This window comes from Crassostrea angulata, chromosome 4 (assembly GCF_025612915.1).
Source record: "Crassostrea angulata isolate pt1a10 chromosome 4, ASM2561291v2, whole genome shotgun sequence".
In the NCBI taxonomy this organism is placed as follows: domain Eukaryota; kingdom Metazoa; phylum Mollusca; class Bivalvia; order Ostreida; family Ostreidae; genus Magallana; species Magallana angulata.
In genome coordinates, this window is record NC_069114.1 from 354,155 (window position 1) to 378,043 (window position 23,889).

Genomic DNA, 23,889 nt, shown 5'->3' on the forward strand with positions numbered 1-23,889 from the left:
GTGTTTTGTGCATTTATTTACAAGTATATACTAAGTTATGTATTAAAAATATTTTTGCACAAAACCCATCAATATTTACTGTTAAAACTTTAAAGTATTGGCAATACACAATAAAAGAAAGCCCATACTGACTCAATCTTTTCATACATTATTATTAAAATTTCTAATTATATATCGTATGTTTTTGATTTATTTATATCTCTTTGACCGTAGAACGTTTTGATAATTTTCAATATTTAAATCACTTGATTAGATCAAACCAAGCTCAGGGCAATGCTACTAGTGTTAAGCTTCGGGGCAATATACTGCACCGCTACTGTGCAATATTGCCCTCTACTGTACCGTTAAATTACTAATTAGTCTACAATATTTTAACGGAGGCAAGAGCGAATTAACGGGCTAGGGATTAAAGGATTAAATTCGAATGCCGCTTGTAAACATGTCAAAATTTCCAGACTTTTAATTGGAGAAGTTTTTTTCTGCATCATAATTGCTTGGCGGAAAAATCGCATATATACACGCTGCTTCCTGCAAAAATCATAATTCTTCAAAACGTTTTCAAGAAAGAAACTGTGGGCAAATGTAAGAAAATAAGAATAGATATAAATTTATTATTTGCGTTATCTATTCATCAAAGCACTTCACGATTTACACATTTGTTATTGAATCAGATCAATAACATTTGACTTTTTCTCTTTTGAAGAAGAATTCAGCATGTATACCCCTGGTAAATTGGATGCAGTGATGGACTCGGACTTCGGCCTCGGTTTCCTGCCGATACCAAAGCGTTCACTTTTTGCCGACGACAAACAGACGCTTAACGAAGACGACGATTCTGGTTTAGGGATGGAGGTAGTTGTTCTAGAAAATATGTGTTTGATACATTATAATACACCCAAACTTCCCGAAATTAACAAGAAACTGTCTATCGAAAATGAAAATTATTTTGAAAATTAGAAAAAAAAAGTCCTAGCTCTTCATGACATTTCTTAACATTGCATCTACATTTATCACCGTAACTTTTATCATAGTCATTACATGTGAGAGAAATGCCAATTGTAATCTCTTGTTTTGGTTTTTCAGTGTGCTGTAGATTTGACATCAGATGAGGATACCAGCTCGTCTATGATCGCTTCATTGGTATGCAAACATTTTTGAATTTTTCATTAAACTTTATAAATAGTTATATTTTGAATTCTTAAAGAAATAAAGAAAATCAAACATTGGCAAGAAAATAATCAAATAAACAATAATTATTAGAAAAACTTATACCGGTAATTACAATGTTTCAAATATTTAAGATAACTCTCTTTGAATTTCAGTTGGAAAGACCATTCGCATGCTTCTCTCCAATGGAGATTCAACGACCAAAGAAGAGATCCGAAAGAATGATGGAACCGATGGACGAATCTGCACGAAAACGCCCGAGGTTTGCCGAACGTAGAAAGACCCTCCAGAAATCGCTTTCATTTGGCGTAAGTTGAATACATGCATTTCCAAGGGTATTTTAAAGTGTAGATCTAATTTTCATAGTTTTGTATGGATACTTTATTTCAAAGATTGCCATTAACAAGATTATTGATTTTTTTCCAGGATAAACCTTTAGGAGATCAAGAACTAGTCAAAGATGTAGTGGGGCGAATGGTAGAAGAGACCAACCTGATTGGAGACGGAAGTCAGACATGTAGCCTTCCCACAATTCCCGGAAAACACCAGGATCTGAAGAGCATTACCAATCAAACGGTACGAAATTGAAAATAGAATACAATTATTTATGAACAACTAAAATAATATTGCAACATTCGAATATAAAACAAATACTAACAATTTAAATCGTTTAATGCACCAACATTAACCTGATATTTTTGTCATGCTTGTAGGTTGTTGACGTAATTTCCGGAAAGTATGACGACACCATCCGCAGCTTCCTCATCGTGGACTGCAGATACCCGTATGAATACAATGGCGGCCATGTTCCGGTAAGTTTTGTAAACAAGTTATAAAAATTCATATAAATCTGAATAATTTTTAAAAGTTTTTTGTTCTACTAAATGAATTATATATTATAATAATAATGAACTACTATTTGTGATTTTATTTTACAGGGCGCCATTAACGCTCATCGACCAGAAGACATACCCTCCATTCTGAGTCAACATCAGAGCATGCGCACTGCAGCCAGCGACAAGCGCCACATCGTCATCTTCTACTGCGAGTTTTCTTCTGAGCGAGGACCAAGGATGTAAGTCTCCTGATAAGATATTCTTGATTCAGTGTGAGTGTTGAATAAAGATTGTTTTAAACTACGTATACGTCTTTTTAGACCTTAACATCAATATATTTTGTTGAACAAAGAATAACTTTTATATAATGCATTAATTTATTTGTATATTGGTATCTTTACCTATTTATTTAAACGCCGTTTGAATTCCAGGTGTCGTAATGTAAGGAAAGCTGACCGTGACCTGAACAAGGACAGCTACCCATTCCTGAACTTTCCTGAGATCTACGTCATGCATAACGGCTTCAAGGACTTCTATGAGACACACCAGGTAAATGCACCTTAAACAACGTATTATCATAATGGTAAAATGTATGGGCATTACACAGCGTACAAAACCTCAAATACAAAGAAGTATAAAGTAATGTCTTTTGTTAAGAATTTTTCATTGTTCACATTGTCTTAAGTTTAAATGATATGATGATGCATTTCCATCAATAATAATGCATAGTACATTTAATAGTATTAAATGATGGAATTATGATATTTTCATTTAATCAGAGATATGACTGATCGGAATTTTGATAGTTTATATGATGTCAAACACTCATATCATTGTGGTTGTTTTATTTATCAGAACTTGTGCGAGCCCCAAGCTTACACGCCGATGCTTCACAAGGACCATGTAACGGGATGAGCGGAGGCTACTCCAAACAACAACAAGACATCTTAAATTTAACGAAATTTAATAACAAAAAAAATAAGAGAAAGAAAGAAAAGATAGAAATATAAACACTAAACCACACAAACACTCACACACCTTTCACTCAACAAGAAAAAATATGATGTTTATACAAATGACCAAAAATAAATTAGAAGAGTGTCCGAATCTCCGGGGCTGTAGTCCTGGACCAACTACGGACAACTACAACTAGAGTAGTTTCGTCACCACAATCATCATCATCACCATCATAATCATCGACACTATCGCCAACATCATCGCATACAACACCATAATCATAATAGACATCATCGTCATCACCATAATCATCTACTTCATAATCATCACCGACGTCACCATGAACGACATCATCTACATCATCTTCATCGACATGACCATCATCATCGTCGTCGTCATCATCACCATAACATCATCAGCGTCATCAACATGAACATCGCATCGTCATCGACTTCACCATAACATCATCATCTTCTCAACATCAACAATATGACACTACAATAAGTGTACAAGTGACACCATAACACCATAATAAAAACAATATTGTATAATACATCATATAAGTATCTCACTGATAGTATCAAACTATGATAATGTATAAATAGTATTATATTAAAGGCAACATCTCAAAATATTGTAAGTATATGGTAACTAAGTTATTTGTTTACAGTAAACAATATGGCGTCTGAGACTTCCGGTGACGCACTCCCGCCCAAGTAGTTAAGTGGAAAAAGTGACAATAAATTGTAAAATAAAATAACGCATAGAAAATAGCCCTTTAAATCACCGTTTCTTTATACAGCAATAGCAAAAACTGTACTATAGAAAAAGACGAATTCCATTTAAACACTCTCGCTAAAGTCACACATCAGTGAACACACAGGTAACTCTACAGTGGACAATGGTCAAGGTGACTTTATAGGACGACTGCGTAATACTAATAAAAAGGCAAAAATTTACAAATAAACTACACCAAACTAAAAAAAATACTTACCACGGTCAGCTATCCGTGTCCGCGTCAAATGCTGAACTTGTGAAACTAAAACATGCCACACAGGCTTCTAACACGATACCCCCTTCACACACTAAGCACGTCTTTATTGCTGGACAGCTCGGCCGGGTATATCTTAGCGCCTATTGTTAGGGTCGGCCAAGCACGTTGCAAAGAATGATGGGAAAAATAAAATCGGGTGTGTTCGATATGAACAGTGATTGTCACAGACCATTCTGACGATCTACGTCACTTCCGGTCCAAGTCTAAGTCCTGGAGTGGAGGATCCAAACGTCGTGTTTCCGGATCGCGTCTCTTCTGATCGGGAAATGATAATATTATCTGAGGGCACTGTGAAATGACAGAATTTTCTACATGACATCGCAGTGTATCAAGCTAAACAATATGTATTCTTATTACATCTACCGTGCTGAGTTTGCTACATTTGGTTTCAGGCAGACATTTCGTAGGAAATGACACTTTTCCTATTTGGTGATATCATATTGTAAAATGTTGTACGATTTGTTACCCTATATGAGTTACAGCTATTTGTTTTGTTCCTTTCCTTTCGCCAGGTACCTTCCTGGGATTACCAACTTTGTTGCAACAAAGTGCTAATTTGTTACATTGTTATTGATTTGTTATCAGATTCTGTTATTTATATTGTTATTATTTATTATAATATTTATGCAAATATGATGAACATGAATAAAGCCATGACTTCCACTATTGCGCTTAATTCTGCTTTATGTTTGATAAGTTTTCGTGAATACATGGAGATAGTCTAACATTTGATACACTCATTCAACTCTTTCCCTGTTTCGAATTCGCGATTCTAAACTTTACCCTTTTATTCATTCTTATCAAAAATATACAAAACTGATAGGCTTTGGAAGGCACAACAATTTACAAAAATGTTTGCGGCAGAGATAACGTACTGGCTTAAAAACTGAATATCATTTATGCATTCCAATTCAAATAGTTCAAACGCCAAAGTTCAATGTAGTCTCGTTTAACTCGACGCCCGGCTGTCTCCGTAAATCCTTGTCGGAGATTTACGGTGTCAGCCGAGCGTTTGGTTGCACGAGACAAAAGTTCAATATTGCTTGGATCCATACAATTTTTTAGAAATATTTCTTTTACTGATGCATAGTTTGATTGAATTGATTTTATCTTTAAATATTATTTAACATGATTATAAAATGGGGGTTTCTCGATATTCTTGTCGAAAAAGTCCAAAAATTCAAATTATAAAAATGTGCGTAATTCAATTTAGAAACTAAATGAACTTGTCTTGCAAAATAACACATCATTGACTTTAAAATAAATAAACATCGACATAATCAACTCCCGTCAGTTCTTCAGTACTTTGATTGAACACTGCGACAACTTACAGGCTTTAGTGTCATTTTATTCTGTGGGTGGGGCTTCGTTTTACATTTTTTTTCAAGTATTTTTTTTTTACTTCACTCTTTACAAATTTGTACAATGCATTTTTCTGCACGTACAAAAACCTGGATTCATAGGCATAGTATACTGTATCTACAATTTTAGTTTCATGTAATCAAATCCGAGTATCTTTTTTTTTGTTAAGCTAGAAATTCTTATTTACATTATAATTAAAAATAAAATTTCTACACTCAACGTTAATATCACCACGTTCTAAAAGAAACGTGGGGTGAAATAGGGAAAGTAAAATGATAAATATGGAAAAAAAAATTAAGGAAAACACGGTTAATGTAATATCCCGGGGAAGCCTGTTATTGCCACACATTTACTTGTCAATCAAGTGTTGTACGACGTGTAATGAAGCTGGTTCTGCTATGTCATCAAAACCAGTTTTACTGAAATTATACGATATCTCCCTAACCCTTTTGGTACATTTCAAAACAAGTCAAACAAGCATTTGACACGTGTGTTACAAGGTTGTTACATATTAATCCCGGGCCAGAGAGATCCATAAGTCACAAAACAAAAATAGATTTGACCAAATTCATATCTCGATCAAAATTGAAAGAAACAGTTCTTAATGCAACAATTGATAAGGAATAATATGACACATTTAAGAAAAACAAAAATGTAAACGTGTAGACATTGATAACTGAGCTTTATTACAAAAAATAATTGCTGTATGTTTACAAAATTTATTGTTTTGTATATATACATGTACATGTATATGTACATTTTGTAATAGTGTGCACTAAGTTATATGTATGTATTACTGTTTATAAATATTTTTTGCGCAAACCCCACCAATATTTGCTAGTAAAACTTCAAAATATTGACAATTCACAAGAAAGAAAGCAAATATTTGAATCACTCTTTTTATTATTTTTTTTTTATAGTTACTAATTATTTATCGTATGTGTTTGAATTATTTATATCAATTTGACCGTAAAATGTTTTGATAATTTTCAATATCTAAATCACTTGATTAGATCAAACCAAGCTCAGGGCAATGCTACTAGTGTTAAGCTTCGGGGCAATACTGCACCGCTACTGTGCAATATTGCCCTCTACTGTACCGTTAAATTACTAATTAGTCTACAATATTTTAACGGAGGCAAGAGCGAATTAACGGGCTAGGGATTAAAGGATTAAAATTCGAATGCCGCTCGTAAACATGTCAAAATTTCCAGACTTTTAATTGAAGAAGTTTTTTCTGCATCATTACTTGGCGTAAAATATAGTATATATACACGCGGCTCCCTGCAAAAATCATTATTCTTCTAAACGTTTGAAAGAAACTGTGAGCAAATGTAAGAAAATAAGAGACGCTTTTCATTATTTGCAATATCTATTTACTAAAGCAGTACACGATTTACACATTTTTTATTGAATTCAGATTGATAAAATTTGACTTTTTTCTCTTTTGAAGAAGAATTCAGCATGTTTACCCCTGGTAAATTGGATGCAGTGATGGACTCGGACTTCGGCCTCGGTTTCCTGCCAATACCAAAGCGAACACTTTTTGCTGACGACAAACAAATGCTGAACGAGGACGTCGATTCTGGTTTAGGGATGGAGGTAGATGTTCTTAAAAATATGTGTTTGATACATTATAATACACCCACACCTCCCGAAATTATTAATAACAAAAAACTGTCTTTTGAAAATGAAATTTATTTTGAAAATTAGAAAAAAAAGTCCCAGCTCTTAATGACATTTCTTAACATTGCATCTACATTTATCACCGTAACTTTTATCATAGTCATTACATGTGGGAGAAATGCCAATTGTAATCTCTTCTTTTGGTTTTTCAGTGTTCTGTAGATTTGACATCAGATGAGGATACCAGCTCGTCTATGATCGCTTCATTGGTATGAACATTTTTCTTTAAACTTTATAAATAGTTATATTTTGAATTCTTAAAGAAATTAGAAAAAGAAATCAAACATTGGCAAGAAAATAATCAAATCAACAATTAGAAAAATTTATAATAACAATGTTTAAAATATTTAAGATAACTCTCTTTGAATTTTAGTTGGAACGACCATTCGCATGCTTCTCTCCAATGGAGATTAGACGACCAAAGAAGAGATCCGAAAGAATGATGGAACCGATGAACGAATCTGCACGAAAACGCCCGAGGTTTGCCGAACGTAGAAAGACCCTCCAGAGGTCCCTTTCTTTTGGCGTAAGTTGAATACATACATTTCCGAGGGTATTTAAAGTGTAAATCTAATTTTCATAATTTTGTACAGAAAATTTATTTTAAAGATTGCCATTATCAAGATAAATGATTTTTCTTTCCAGGATAAACCTTTAGGAGACCAAGAAGATGTCAAAGATGTAGTGGGACGAATGGTAGAGGAGTCCAACCTGATTGGAGACGGAAGTCAGACATGTAGCCTTCCCACAATTCCCGGAAAACACCTGGATCTGAAAAGCATCACCAATCAAACGGTAATGAATTGAAAATGGAAAATAATATATAAACAGCTAAAAATAATATCGCAACATTCGAATATAAAACAAATACTTACAATTTTAAATCGTTTAATGCACCAACCTTAACATGATTTTTTTGTCATGCTTGTAGGTTGTTGACGTAATTTCCGGAAAGTATGACGACACCATCGGCAGCTTCCTCATCGTGGACTGCAGATACCCGTATGAATACAATGGCGGCCATGTTCCGGTAAGTTTTGTAAACAAGTTATAAAAATTCATATAAATCTGAATAATTTTTTAAAAGTTTTTTGTTCTACTAAATGAATTATATAAAATGAACTACTATTTGTGATTTTATTTTACAGGGCGCCATTAACGCTCATCGACCAGAAGACATACCCTCCATTTTGAGTCAACATCAGAGCATGCGCACTGCAGCCAGCAACAAGCGCCACATCGTCATCTTCTACTGCGAGTTTTCTTCTGAGCGAGGGCCAAGGATGTAAGTCTCCTGATAAGATATACATCTTGATTCAGTATCAGTGTTGAATAAAGATTGTTTTAAACTACGTTTTCTTTGACACAATGAAATATTTTGTGGAACAAAGAAAATTTTTTATGTAATGCATACATGTATAATCATTTGTATATTGATATTTTTACTTATATATACGTTTTTGAATTCCAGGTGTCGTAATGTAAGGAAAGCAGACCGTGACCTGAACAAGGACAGCTACCCATTCCTAAATTTTCCTGAGATCTACGTCATGCACAACGGCTTCAAGGACTTCTACGAAACACACCAGGTAAATTCAGTTGTCAAATTGTCGAAAACCTATTTCTGTCAAAACAATGGATTAGATATACTTTTATGTCGCTTATTATATATACAAATGCAATTTAAAATGAGCGAATATTGCAGGAAAACTGATTTTAAGTGCTCGTATCATGCATGGTTTTATACATACTTTTATAGAAAATAATGTATGAAAATGTAATTATTCATTAATGACTGACATTCATGTTATTTTGATTTTTTCCAGAACTTGTGCGAGCCCATTGGTTACACGCCGATGCTTCACAAGGATCATTCCGAGGATCTACGTCACTTCCGGTCAAAGTCCAAGTCCTGGAGTGGAGGATCCAGGCGTCGTGTTTCCGGACTGTGTCTCTTCTGATCCTAATACGTTATAGCAATCTGAGGGACGAATTGTTTAATAGTGAATTATTGGTGATGTCATGCTGTTTCATGTAGTTTGTTTTGGAATCAGATGTTTGTATTGTTATCGCAAGACAATGTCCTGAGTTTGCTAAATGTATTTACAAAGACGCTGTGAGTGAATGAAGAGTTTTCTTTGATAAAAACCCATTGTATATGTTGTACAATTTGAGAACCGCTGTACATTGTATTTAAATTCAGTTGTTTTCAAACTTGTTTCTACAAAGTGCTAATTTATTACATTGTTATTGATTTGTTATTTGTTGTTATTATTTATTATATTTATATGCGTATATAATGAATAAATAATAAAACTATGACTTATAATGCTGCGTTTGATATTTTCAAAGTGTGAAATATTAGCACCAATAAATATATAGTATCAGAGGAAAGGATTACATTTTATAGCATTATTCTGAATGTTTTCGTGTTTGTGAATTGAACCCATCTCTTCCTCCATTTATTGCTGATTGTGAACTTATTAACTGAAAGGCACTATAAGTAATAATTAAGAAAATAGGTTTGTCGATTGAGATAAGAGTGGCTATAAAATGTAACATTCATTAAACCTTATTCCATAGTGAAGACATTTTTAATTTTCTCAACTAACAAAGGAAAATATACATTGTCAATATATTTACTACATGTACATGTATTATGGAATACATTTCTTAACGTCGTATTTCCACATAACTACATGTACTTAATTTAAAAAGTTCAGTTATACATACATGTATATTTATTGCTTCGTATCATTTTACGAAATATACATTGTTTTTTAACATTATCATAACATAAGGAATAGTTTGCCCGCTCTATAACCCCTTGTTTATCACCTCGTTACACTGTTACGAGGGTTGTTCGGAAATTATTGAGACATTTTCTCTTATTCTTTTAGTAAAAAAGATAAACTCTTGAAATTTTACCAAAACGTAAATCAGGATAGAGTTTATCAAAGTGACAAGTTTCTTGTTCATTGCATTAATAGATCATTCCTAGTAAGCTGACCAAAATGCCTTCGTCCTGTAACCCGGCGCAACCGCAAACTTTTCGCAACGTCATTTTAACGCTTCTTATTGCTCCCGTGTTTTAAACACCTTACACACGAACTGAAATAAGATTTATTCTTTATTTCTCATCTTTTGTTTTAATTTCAAGATGTCATCATTTACATTATCTCTCATTCTTGTTTTTTTAGAGAAAAAATCGAGTTATTTTTACCCGAAAGTCTAATTACATGTACTGTGAATGTCTCCTGCAGTCATTTTTTACATATTTTAGAACTGTTGACAACAGTTAGTGTGTCAAAGGTTGTTAATTAATCCCTTTGGCCTAGTTCTAGTTAAACAATCAGTGAAAAAAAATATGATGAACTGAAGTTCTATACCTTGTCTTGTCATCGTATAGTTTTTTACGCAATTGCGTGGCTTTAAAAGGTCTTCTTCTGAGATTTCCACCAGTTTAATGGTTTTCGTTGCGCCGCCTTGACGTCAAAATTCAATGTAAAGTCGTTGTCAGATTTTTATTGTTTGGTAAATATATGTGTACCATGTCCGTATTTCAACTCGAACATCACTTAAACTTAATCAACAGTTAGTCGCAAAGAATAGCAAAATGAACATATTTAATTTGATTTCTTTTATCATTAACTGAAATTCTACGGACACTTATAAAGTAGATGTTTAAGTTGTTTAATCTCCGAGTTCATGGCTGCGCCGGGTACCCCGACCACCGACTTTTTTATCTACTGTCGTAAACAAAATATTAAATATTCTCTTAATATTACTTTGTTTTATTATTTGTTGGTGTTTCTTCAGTGTCTATGCCAATTTTCACCAAAATTCGTCACTTAGAAAAAAAAATAATCGATTTGTCTCAATAATTTCCGAACAACCCTCGTACATGTAACCTATTGAGTGACTTCCCCTGCGCTTGGACCCCAGTGTCTGTATGAGAGCGCGCGAGTGAACGATGTGGCCCCCACCCCCACCCCCCGTGTCAACATGGTCTGGTGTGGTCTGGTGTGAGATATAAGTTCGCTATCCAGGCACCCCTCAATATTGTCACCGACTTTTATATACGCTTATTGTTATCTAAATTTTGAGGTAAAAATGTATTGAAATCATTTGAGGAATATGAAACGTAAAATACTTAGAATACAATGGCAACTGAAGCAAACATACCAGATTTAATATATCTAACAATGTATTACGAGAAAAATAGTTCGCACTGGAGTTTTGTCTCCATTTTTGTCAAGATTACTGTTCTTTTCACACTGAATGTCGCAATTTTTACAATATATGCCCATGCACTGTTGAACGAAAGGCTAAGCTTGCAATATTTATTCTATTGGCCGTCTAGAATTATTTATTTTAGCGATAAATTGAGATTCTTCATATTTTACAGAGCATACCTTTAGCAATGTTCATACTTTCAACTTCGCAGCAAAATTCATGGAAAATTTTTCATTTCATGGTACATGTATTAGCGCAATATGAGCTGTTGTGTCTCTTTAATTTGATATTTCTATTTCAAATATTCAACCTTTCAAGTTCACCAAAAATAAGATGAAAAATAAGTAAGAGAAACCTTGAATAAAGCATAGAAATGTAAGTTCATGGATCGGATGTTATAAAATTACATTGTTCTGAAGAACTCGCCTGGATGGGTGAGATATTAAGGACCAAAAGCATGTCGGATTTAAAAGCGAATAATCAAAGAACCCGCTTAAACAGTAAATATCGCAAATATTTGAAATATGAATATATATTATCAATTTGTCGATTTGTAATACTTTTAAAATCTGTGAAATAAATTGATGCTTCAGCAGATTCTATTCTAATCGAACGTCTTTATGCACACCCAATTTTTGAACACTGTGATAACTTACAGGCTTTAATGTCATTTTATGCTGTGGGTGGGCATTCGTTTTACCATTTTTTCATGTATATTTTGTGCTTCACTCTTTACAAATTTGTACAATAAATTTTTCTGCACGTACAAAGACCTGGATTCATAGGCATAGTATACTGTATCTAAAATTTTAGTTTCATGTAATCAAATCCGATTATCTTTTTTTATTTTTTTTTTTTTTTTTTTGGTTAAGCTAGAAATTCGTTATTTACATTATAATTAAAAATTAGATTTCATTTATACACTCAACGTTAATATCACCACGTTCTAAAAAAAACATTGGGTTGAAATAGGGAAAGTAAAATGATAAATATGGAAAAAAAATTAAGGAAAACACTGTTAATGTTATATCCCGGGGAAGCCTGTTATTGCCACACATTTACTTGTCTATCAAGTATTGTTCGACGTGCAATAAGGCTGGTTCTGCTATGTCATCAAAACCAGTTTTACTGAAATTATACGATATCTCCCTAACCCTTTTGGTACATTTCAAAACAAGTCAAACAAGCAGTTGACACGTGTGTTACAAGGTTGTTAAAAATTAATCCCGAGCCAGAGAGATCCATAAGTCACAACACAAAAATAGATTTGACCAAATTCATATCTCGATCAAAATTGAAAGAAGCATATCTTAATGCAACAAATGATAAGGAATATAATATAATATAATATAACAAACTTAAAAAAACAAAAATGTAAAGGTGTAGACATTGATAACTGAGCTATGTTACAAAGAAAAATTGTTGTGTGTTTACAAAATCTACCGTGTTTTGTACATATATTTACTAGTATATACTAAGTTATGTATTATAAATATTTTTGCACAAAACCCATCAATATTTACTATTACAACTTTAAAGTATTGGCAATTCACAAGAAAGAAAGCCAATATTGACTCACTCTTTTCATGCATTATTTTTCTTAATAGTTCCTACATGTAATGGTATATCGTATGTTTTTGATTTAGCTCTATCTATTTGACCGTAAAATGTTTTAATAATTTTCAATATTTAAATCACTTGATTAGATGAAACAAGCTCAGGGCAATGCTATTAGTGTTAAGCTTCGGGGCAATACTGCACCGCTACTGTGCAATATTGCCCTCCACTGTACCGTTAAATTATTAATTAGTCTACAATATTTTAACAGGGGCAAGAGCGAATTAACGGGCTAGGGATTAAAGGATTAAAATTCGAATGCCGCTTGTAAACATGTCAAAATTTCCAGACTTTTAATTGGAGAAGTTTTTTCTGCATCATTGCTTGGCGGAAAAATCGCATATATACACGCTGCTTCCTGCAAAAATCATAATTCTTCAAAACGTTTTCAAGAAAGAAACTGTGAGCAAATGTAAGAAAATAAGAATAGATATAAATTTATTATTTGCATTATCTATTCATCAAAGCAGTTCACGATTTACTCATTTGTTATTGAATTCAGATCGATAACATTTGACTTTTTCTCTTTTGTAGAAGAAGTCAGCATGTATACCCCTGGTAAATTGGATGCAGTGATGGACTCGGACTTCGGCCTCGGTTTCCTGCCGATACCAAAGCGTACACTTTTTGCCGACGACAAACAGACGCTGAACGAAGACGACGATTCTGGTTTAGGGATGGAGGTAGTTGTTCTAGAAAATATGTGTTTGATACATTATAATACACCCAAACTTCCCGAAATTAACAAGAAACTGTCTATGGAAAATGAAATTTATTTTGAAAATTAGAAAAAAAAGTCCCAGCTCCTCATGGCATTTCTTAACATTGCATCTACATATCACCGTAACTTTTATCATAGTCATTACATGTGAGAGAAATGCCAATTGTAATCTCTTGTTTTGGTTTTTCAGTGTGCTGTAGATTTGACATCAGATGAGGATACCAGCTCGTCTATGATCGCTTCATTGGTATGAACATTTTTCATTAAACTTTATAAATAGTTATATTTTGAATTCTTAAAGAAATAAAGAAAATCAAACATTGGCAAGAAAATAATCAAATAAACAATAATTATTAGAAAAACTTATACCGGTAATTACAATGTTTCAAATATTTAAGATAACTCTCTTTGAATTTCAGTTGGAAAGACCATTCGCATGCTTCTCTCCAATGGAGATTCAACGACCAAAGAAGAGATCCGAAAGAATGATGGAACCGATGGACGAATCTGCACGAAAACGCCCGAGGTTTGCCGAACGTAGAAAGACTCTCCATAAATCGCTTTCATTTGGCGTAAGTTGAATACATGCATTTCCAAGGGTATTTTAAAGTGTAGATCTATTTTTCAAAATATTGTATAGATACTTTATTTCAAAGATTGCCATTAACGATATTATTGATTTTTTCTTTCCAGGATAAACCTTTAGGAGACCGAGAGGAAGTCAAAGATGTAGTGGGACGAATGGTAGAGGAGTCCAACCTGATTGGAGACGGAAGTCAGACATGTAGCCTTCCCACAATTCCCGGAAAACACCAGGATCTGAAGAGCATCACCAATCAAACGGTAAGAAATTGAAAATAGAATATAATTATTTATGAACAACTAAAAATAATATTGCAACATTCGAATATAAAACAAATACTTACAATTTAAATCGTTTAATGCACCAACATTAACCTGATGCTTGTAGGTTGTTGACGTAATTTCCGGAAAGTATGACGACACCATCGGCAGCTTCCTCATCGTGGACTGCAGATACCCGTATGAATACAATGGCGGCCATGTTCCGGTAAGTTTTGTAAACAAGTTATAACAATTCATATAAATCTGAATAATTTTAAAAAGTTTTTTCTTCTACTAAATGAATTATATATTATAATAATAATGAACTACTATTTGTGATTTATTTTTACAGGGCGCCATTAACGCTCATCGACCAGAAGACATACCCTCCATTTTGAGTCAACATCAGAGCTTGCGCACTGCAGCCAGCGACAAGCGCCACATCGTCATCTTCTACTGCGAGTTTTCTTCTGAGCGAGGACCAAGGATGTAAGTTTCCTGATAAGAAATTCTTGATTCAATATAAGTTTTGAATAAAGATTCAATTTGGTTTTAAACTACGTTTTCTTTTACCTAAACATCGATATATTTTTTGTGAACAAAGAATAATTTTTATGTAATGCATTTATGTTTTTGTTTATTGATATCTTTACCTATTTATTTATACGCCGTTTGAATTCCAGGTGTCGTAATGTAAGGAAAGCTGACCGTGACCTGAACAAGGACAGCTACCCATTCCTGAACTTTCCTGAGATCTACGTCATGCATAACGGCTTCAAGGACTTCTACCAGACACACCAGGTAAATGCACCTTAAACAACGTACATGTATATTATAATGGTAAAATGTATACGCATTACACAGCGTACAAAAACTCAAATATATACAAATAAGTATTATTTTTATGTTCTCTACCAAGACTTCTTTATTGTTCACATTGTTTTAAGTTAAAATGATATGATGATGCATTTAGATCAATAATAATGCACAGTACATGTCATAGTATTAAATGATGGAATTATGATATTTTCATTTATCAGAAATATGACTGATCTGAATTTTGATAGTTAAAATGATGTTAAACACTCATATCTATGTGTTGTTTTATTTATCAGAACTTGTGCAAGCCCATGGGATACACGCCGATGCTTCACAAGGATCACTCTGACGATCTACGTCACTTCCGGTCCAAGTCTAAGTCTTGGAGTGGAGGATCCAAACGTCGTGTTTCCGGATCGCGTCTCTTCTGATTGGGAAATGATAATATTATCTGAGGGCACTGTGAAATGACAGAATTTTCTACATGACATCGCAGTGTATCAAGCTAAACAATATGTATTCTTATTACATCTACCGTGCTGAGTTTGTTACATTTGGTTTCAGGCAGACAAATCGTAAAAAATGACAGTTTTCCTATTTGATGAAATCATATTGTAAAATGTTGTACGATTTGTTATCCTCTATGAGTTACAGCTATTTGTATTATTCCTACCAAATTTGTTGTCGCAAAGTGCTAATTTTTTACAATGTTATTGATTTGTTATAAGATTCTGTTATTTATATAGTGTTATTATTATAATATTTAAGCAAATATGATGTACATGAACAAAGACATGACTTACAATATTGATCTTGATTTTTCTTTATGATTGATAAGTTGTCATGTATTCATGTAGATTGTTCCTAACATTTCATACACATTCATTTCTGTTCCTTGTTTGATGATTCTAAACTATACACTTTTCAATCTTTCTTATCAAAAATGTATAAAACTGTTAGGCTTTGAAAGGCACAAAAATTAAAAAAAATGTTTTCGGTGGAGATACTGTACTGAGTATCGTTTACACATTCTAATTTTATATGGATGATATTAAAAATTTCTTAACTAATAGAGGAAAACATACATGTAAAAATTACATTATTATGATAGATAAATATTTTTATTACTCTGTTCAGAGATAGCTATGCAGTAAATTCTCTTGAATTAATTGCTAGTAATAAAACGAAGTTCATTACATTGTTTGAGTAAAACTGAAAATTTCTTTTCAATACACAGCTAAAAATAAATGTCTACGAAGACTTTAGATTGAAGTAATGAGACATGAAAGTACCTGGATGATAATGATAAGAAAACGCGTGAGGCATTCCGAGTGACTTCAAATGACTTTTCCATTTTTAAATCTGCGTTAAAAATGTTTAGGCCAAGTTCTTCATTTTTGTCTTCAAAATTTATTCTTCTTTGTATATTGATTTTGTATTGATTATCAGTAAATTAACAAATTGAAGCAAAATGGACACGAAAATGGATGAAATGTGGTGGTAACGAACAATAATAGAATGATTGAATGATAGACATATTTAATATTATTTCAAATAAAATTACATATATGTTATTGAACTAAATAAAATGTAAATTGATTTTGATGTATGGTGCGATCATTTTTTTTTCGTAAAATTACCCTGTCAATTTAGAGAATGAAAGAACTTAGATTGAAGTATTTCACTTCATAAATATTTACTATTTAGCGCATTGGGTTTTTACTTGATGCCATAATTTTAAAAAATGTATACATATATAAGCAAGACGCTTATCTGTTTATTCGTTCATTGTTCACTGACCAGTATAAAAGAACCAGGGCAGGGAAGCTGCCCAGAGGAGTGCCCATACCGGGTTGGAAATGAATTCAAGTGAAAAACCGATGAGCCAGATTTACAGACCTTTATGTCACACTAATAAAATATCTTGATCGTCGGATCCTACACGCTCTTATTTTAATAAATCTGTACAAATAATATTATAGATATTTTCCCGCATCCAGGAAATTCTGCGCTGTTTTCTGTTCTATTTCCGCTCTAGTTTTCGTATTTTCAAAAGGTTTTAATTTATAAATTATATAGAAACAAGTAGAAGAAATATAATCGTCTGCACACATTTATTTATGTACCGCTTAGCGATTTTGCCAACAAAAAAATAATTTTATTACATGTATTTAATCGCTTGCCCGCATTTTCATTGAATGTCCAACTAACAAGATAATATGTATACTAGTATCGTATCTAAATGTAATTAATGTCTATATGATAAGGTACATGTAAATCAACATATTCAGTTCGACTCGGACATGTAATCTCTAGCATTAACAATGGTTTCAGTGTCATTTTGTTCTGTCAGTGAATCTTTGCCTCTTTTTTGGGAGTTGATTTTAATCAACTCTCCTATGCAGTTACTCTGGCAAACCGCCAAAGGGAAACAGTGTTTAGACCTAAGCACAAATCATCAACGCTGACAAGACGTAAATCTTGAAAATAATAGATAAATTCGGTGTATTGTATTGCTATACCATTGTTTTTCAAAAGAAACGTATTTATAAATACCTTGAAAATAGTCAGATTTTATATGGTACGAACAATTTAATTGTTTTTTGTAGTTGCATGTATTCCTACGCCAGAGTTAAATATAGTCTCGTTCAACCAGACGTTCGGCTGTTTCCGTAAATCTCCGACAAGCAGAGAGCCTCAGAGTCTCTTGGTTGTCGGATATTAACGGAGACAGCCGAGCGTCTGGTTGAACGAGACTAGAGTTCATTATTGCTTGGATCCAGACGTGTACACTTTTTAGAAACATTTCGATTTCTGATAAACAGTTTGATGGAATTAATTCTATCTTTAAATATTACACAACATGATTCATACGGGGTTTTCTCGAAATTCTTGTCGAAAAAGTTCGAGAATTTATATTATAAAAATGTGCGAAATTCAAATACAGATTAAAAACTACTTGCCAGGAAAAATAACATAGCGTAAATTTTAAAATTGATAATAATCAATAAAATCAACTCCCGACAGTACTTCAGTGCTTTGATTATATATTGTAATAGAACCATTTTAACAAGAGCTTGGAATTTTGGTAGTTGTGTCAAACAGCAATGTGACGTAGGCCTGTCTATTTCGTTACATGCAGGCCACTCAGCTACGGCTCTTTGAAATCAACAAGATCTGTCTGACTTTTGAGCTTAGGCTACGCAATCGATGTATATTTTGCTTGAATCCAGTGTCATTTTAAACTTGTTTTGACGCAAGAAATAGATTGTTACGTCCTACTGAAAGTCCAAGGTATTCGATATTCTACTAAATGGCTTATTTAGATGAATTTGAAACATAGACATTAGAAAGCAACGGTAGTTCACCAGAGCTCTTTTATCTTGTAATGCATTTACATTCAACAAAACGTAATGTATCAACAAGTGTATTTATGTTTGTTTCTATGCTCCCTAAAGATTTATTATAGTTAATTATCAGAACATTTTTGGATAGGTATATTCGGGCTTAGTTTATACCAATAACGATTTTTAATATTGAATTTTTCTAAACATCAATAGGCTAGGTATAATTTATTTTGCAAACCACTTACCAAAAAAAAAATGAATAAAAAAAACATATTTTAAGATAATGGCTTAAACAAGAAAGAAAACACCGAACAATGCTCTGAATATATGGCTTGATTGATTTTTGTTTCTAAAGATATTTTTTTTATTAAAACATCTTACAATAATAAAATTATTTGACCGTAAAACGTTTTAATAATTTGAGATATTTAAATCACTTGATTAGATCAAACCAAGCTCAGGGCAATGCTACTAGTGTTAAGCTTCGGGGCAATACTGCACCGCTACTGTGCAATATTGCCCTCCACAGTACCGTAAAATTACTAATTACATGTAGTCTACAATATCTTAACAGGGGCAAGACCAAATTAACAGGTTAGGGATTAAAGGATTAAAATTCGAATGCCGCTTGTAAACATGTCAAAATATCCAGACTTTAACTTGAAGAATTATTTTCCGCATCTTTGCTTGGTGTTATCATTTTTATAAGACAATGCAATACATATAGAATCAAAATACTTTTTTTCTTACTTTACATTCACTGTCCAGGTTGTTGTAACCAAAATATGATAAAAAGATAAAAAGAACCAGAAATAACTTTCATTACTTATGATTCAATACATATTTGGATGTAAAGGATACTTTACAATGGTCATTCCAAGGATCTACGTCACTTCCGGTCCAACTCCTAAAAAGGAGAATCCAAGCGTGGTGCTTCGGACTGCGTCTCTTCTGAAACAGTTACATGTATCGTAGGCGCTGCGAATTGACGGAGTGTTTCTGTTGATGAGTTGGTGTACTATTTGAAATCTAATTAATTTATTGCAAAATCTTTTTTACAAGAAAGTTTGCTAAAATCCTTTAAATTGTTTGTCTAAAGTGCTAATTTGTTACATTGTTATTGAATTGCTGTTCAGTACACGTACTTCTGATATGTTTTTGGTTTGGTACACAATTATATTATTTATCATTTTTAACATCTATAAGAAGGCCTTGTGTGTAAAAATTACCAAACAATCGCTTTAAATTTCTGATATTTTGATAATATTAATGAAATATGTGATCTTTATATAAAGTCAAGGGGGAAATCAGTTTTAAAAAGGGAGTTAAAACTCGTCATCTTGTAATGCCAAAGTTTAATTATTGAAAATGTTCTGAATGACGATACTGAATATGATAAAATTGATTGATTGTACAAATCAAATTACTCTGCAATATTTACGAAAACGCATTTCGATCTCTCATTCACTTAAACTTCAAAGTACACCACGATTTTAACACTCAAGAAACATGCATTACCGGAATATCACAGCTATTCGATGAAAAAAAAATGTTTTTGGTCATCGAAATACTACAATACCATGCGGCGTTATACTTGCACGCTCGGGCCATATATAATTACTTGGTTTCAATGAGGGAATCAATCTTCGATCTAGATCTTGCAATATTTGACAGCTACAATTTCCTATTCCTTGTAATGAACGATTGAATTTATAAAAGACACTCCCCAAAACACCTCAAGTTTTGTTTTGTCACTATTGACTTCAATTTCCGGACGTTGCAGAAAATCTCGTTATATATTTGACGAATAAACTGTGTAAACTGAAAATTGCAAACTATTCAACAGTTTGATAAAAGTACACACTGTCAGAAAACTCTTTGATAAACCTTTTTCTAATGTTAATTTGGTTGTCAATAATTAGACGATTCTAATCAGAAAATAGCAGCATAAACATACATTGCTTTGGCATATGAGAATGAGAATACAATATTATCATTGCATTTCAAAAGTAGCTAAAGCGACCAAGAAAGTGATGAAGACAAAAGCTTCAAAAAACATTACCACACTTAAGATGTGCTTGGACCCCCGGTCAGTAATTGAATTTGGTGCATGCCATCTGCTCTCAAATAAAGAGCCTCTTTGAATACAGACAATATCAGTCTAATGAAAAATAGTGTCAAAATTGATGTATTTTATCTAATGCAATTAAAATACTAACTCATGTTAATTTATTTGATAATGATCAACTGGTTCTAACTTTTTTTTTTAATTTAAATTCTCTTCAATTTCAATTTCTTAATTAAAATTTAAGAATGGGAAAATTTTGAAATACTCAACACATTCAACAATCTTTGTTGCCATTTTAAACGGAAAAAAAACACGATTCACTTGGAAAATCTAAACATGCCCGCCCATTCACAAATTCTCTAAGAATCACGAAGAGTTACAGAGAGCGGTTGAAATTAACCATCCCTAAAAAGATCTTATTTAAAAGAGAACTTTGAATGCAAATATCCTAATCAACGAATTCCATGCTATCATATTATTTTTAACAGAATAGACTACAGTTATCACCTTAAGAAATGGGGTTGCATTATAATCAATGTTGTGTTACACGTTCTTACAAAGTCTTACATACAGTCAAACATTCAATTAACAGTAAAAATTTATTTCATGTACGTGTATATTTATATAACAGTAAAATTGACAGTCATCATAAATACCCCCCCCCTCTCTCTCTCTCTCTCTCTCTCTCTCTCTCTCTCTCTCTCTCTCTCTCTCTCTCTCTCTCTCTCTCTCTCTCTCTCTCTCTCTCTCTCAGTAAATCCCATGGAAAAAAAATGTAGCACTCAATAAGAAAAATACTGAATGTGTTTAGGCTTGATTGTCAATTTAAAATCAACATGGCCATTACAAAATTCTCTGCTGAATATAAAGAGAGAATAATTGTTTTTAGCTTGACAATTCATAGTGAGAAAGGGATAGGTAGTATATATGAATGAGTTTTAAGGGTGATAAAAAGCCCACATCCCTGCACCTTTGAAAAGAAAAATACATCATAATTCTTTAAAACCATCCTTTTTTTTTAAATACAGTAGAGGAAATTTTGAAGCATATTAAACTAAAGCAATTTGATACTCTGGAAGATAAAAGCTGTGCATTAACACATCATGTCTTATAAGTAATGTTTTGAGTAAGAGATATTTTCTTTTTACTTGTATTTATAAATAAATATCCCACACAATGTATCATTTAGACTTTTCTGATTTTCTGTCGCTATTTACAGTAAAGACATTTTTTAACAATATGTATATTCTAATTAAAGCACCCTCACGTTTCAAACAATACCTGCCTACAATTACAACAGTCATTATGCCGAAAATGAAAAATAAATTTTGAATAGAATAGCAATTTAAAAGTAAAAACTATGTTCCAAATACTGATTTCCCATCAAATGTACATATGTATTTAGACATAGTGACCTTGCTGATTAAGTTTCTAGTATGTTTTTCTTTTGTAATAACTTTCTTGAAGTCTATTTCCTACGGAAGCGTATTAGTGCCACTCTATATTCATATCTTTTTTTAAATTCCAACTTTAATCTTGGAATTTCCAACTTTAATCTTGGAATTTCCAACTTTAAAGTCCAAGATTAAACTTGGAAATTCCAACTTTAAAGTTGGAAAAATCAACTTTAAAGTTGGAAAAATCAACTTTAAAGTTGGAAATTCCAATATCAATGTTCGAATTGATTAAAGTTCCAAGGAAGTGATTAAAGGAAGTGATTAAAGATTAAAGATTAAATTTGGAATTTCCAACTTTAAAGTTGGAAATTCCAACTTTGATATTGGAATTTCCAACTTTAATCTTGGAATTTCCAACTTTAAAGTTGGAATTTCCAACTTTAAAGTTGGAAATTCCAACTTTAAAGTTGGAAATTCCAACTTTAATCTTTAATCTTTAATCACTTCCTTTAATCACTTCCTTGGAACTTTAATCAATTCGAACATTGATATTGGAATTTCCAACTTTAAAGTTGATTTTTCCAACTTTAAAGTTGATTTTTCCAACTTTAAAGTTGGAATTTCCAAGTTTAATCTTGGATTTCCAACTTTAATCTTGGAATTCAATTAAACATATTTATTCATTGTTCAAGATTATCATGTACATACTACCGTATATGTATGTGTTAACAGAAAATTCTTTGTTGAAAATTGCAGAATGGATTAATGTTTACATTTAATCACTTTCCTAAATGTTTTTCAGTACTATGCTTCATAATGCTTAATCCTTTTAATTCTTTTATTCATTGACGTTTTTTTAAAATTTATTTTATATGTATATGATACAACCAAGCAACCTTTTATACACATATATGTATTGATTATGACATAGTTATTGTTTTCATTTAATTCAAAAAATAAAATTGAAATTATGATTATGACGTGTTCTATTATTTCCAGTGAGTTCGAGTTTTTGTATTATTATATTGAGTTCTTCTTGAAAGCGAATCACCTCCCCATTCTTTTTATGAGTAAAGCCTAATTCACACTGAACAAAAAATCATAGTATATATCTATATATTTAAATATAATAAAAATCAACTTTAAAGTTGATTTTTCTAACTTTTAAGTTGGAAATATCAAGATTAAAGTTGGAAATTCCAAGATTAAAGTTGGAATTTCCAACTTTAGAGTTGGAAAAATCAATTTTAAAGTTGGAAATTTCAACTTTAAAGTTGGAAAATCCAAGATTAAAGTTGGAATTTCCAACTTTAAAGTTGAGTTTTCCAACTTTAATCTTGGAAAAATCAACTTTTAAGTTCGAAATTCTAAGATTAGAATTGGAAATTCCTACTTTAAAGTTGGAAAAATCAACTTTAAAGTTGAAAATTCCAACTTTAAAGTTGGAAATTCCAAGATTAAAGTTGGAAATTCCAACTTTAAGGTTGGAAAAATCAACTTTTAAGTTGGAAATTCCAACTTTAAAGTTGGAATTTTAAAGAAAAAAATACAAAGTGGCACTTATACGCTTACGTAATTTCCAGTTGCACCAGCGGATTTATTAATTTTCATTCATATTGGTGAGTAATCGTAGTAACTAGCTGCAGGTCTGTAGCTCCCGGTCTGCTACAGTGACACCCATTGAAAAAATGTGTATTTATTGCGCACGAAGACGTGCGCTAGTTTTGCACTGATTTACCTTATTATACGCAAATTCTGTAAAAACAATTAAATTCTTCC

General features: G+C 32.3%; 3 protein-coding genes across 3 annotated transcripts; all 3 read left to right on the forward strand.

The window, feature by feature from the left end:
- The first annotated feature begins 714 nt into the window (after positions 1 to 714).
- LOC128181631 (M-phase inducer phosphatase 1-like) lies at positions 715 to 4,319 on the forward strand. Its single transcript, XM_052850104.1, has 9 exons — positions 715 to 852; positions 1,084 to 1,140; positions 1,323 to 1,475; positions 1,594 to 1,743; positions 1,881 to 1,979; positions 2,106 to 2,242; positions 2,435 to 2,552; positions 2,859 to 2,899; positions 4,180 to 4,319. Exons 1-9 carry the CDS (start codon positions 715 to 717, stop codon positions 4,271 to 4,273), a joined length of 987 nt encoding a protein of 328 aa, XP_052706064.1. The 3' UTR covers positions 4,274 to 4,319.
- A 2,521-nt stretch (positions 4,320 to 6,840) lies between these two features.
- On the forward strand, positions 6,841 to 9,023 carry LOC128179723 (M-phase inducer phosphatase 1-like). Its single transcript, XM_052847263.1, has 8 exons — positions 6,841 to 6,978; positions 7,215 to 7,271; positions 7,436 to 7,588; positions 7,708 to 7,857; positions 7,994 to 8,092; positions 8,211 to 8,347; positions 8,534 to 8,651; positions 8,889 to 9,023. The coding sequence occupies exons 1-8, from the start codon at positions 6,841 to 6,843 to the stop codon at positions 9,021 to 9,023; spliced, it is 987 nt and encodes a 328-aa protein (XP_052703223.1).
- A 4,437-nt stretch (positions 9,024 to 13,460) lies between these two features.
- Positions 13,461 to 15,729, forward strand: LOC128179416 (M-phase inducer phosphatase 1-like). Its single transcript, XM_052846829.1, has 8 exons — positions 13,461 to 13,598; positions 13,827 to 13,883; positions 14,056 to 14,208; positions 14,330 to 14,479; positions 14,607 to 14,705; positions 14,832 to 14,968; positions 15,163 to 15,280; positions 15,595 to 15,729. The coding sequence occupies exons 1-8, from the start codon at positions 13,461 to 13,463 to the stop codon at positions 15,727 to 15,729; spliced, it is 987 nt and encodes a 328-aa protein (XP_052702789.1).
- Positions 15,730 to 23,889: the final 8,160 nt, after the last annotated feature.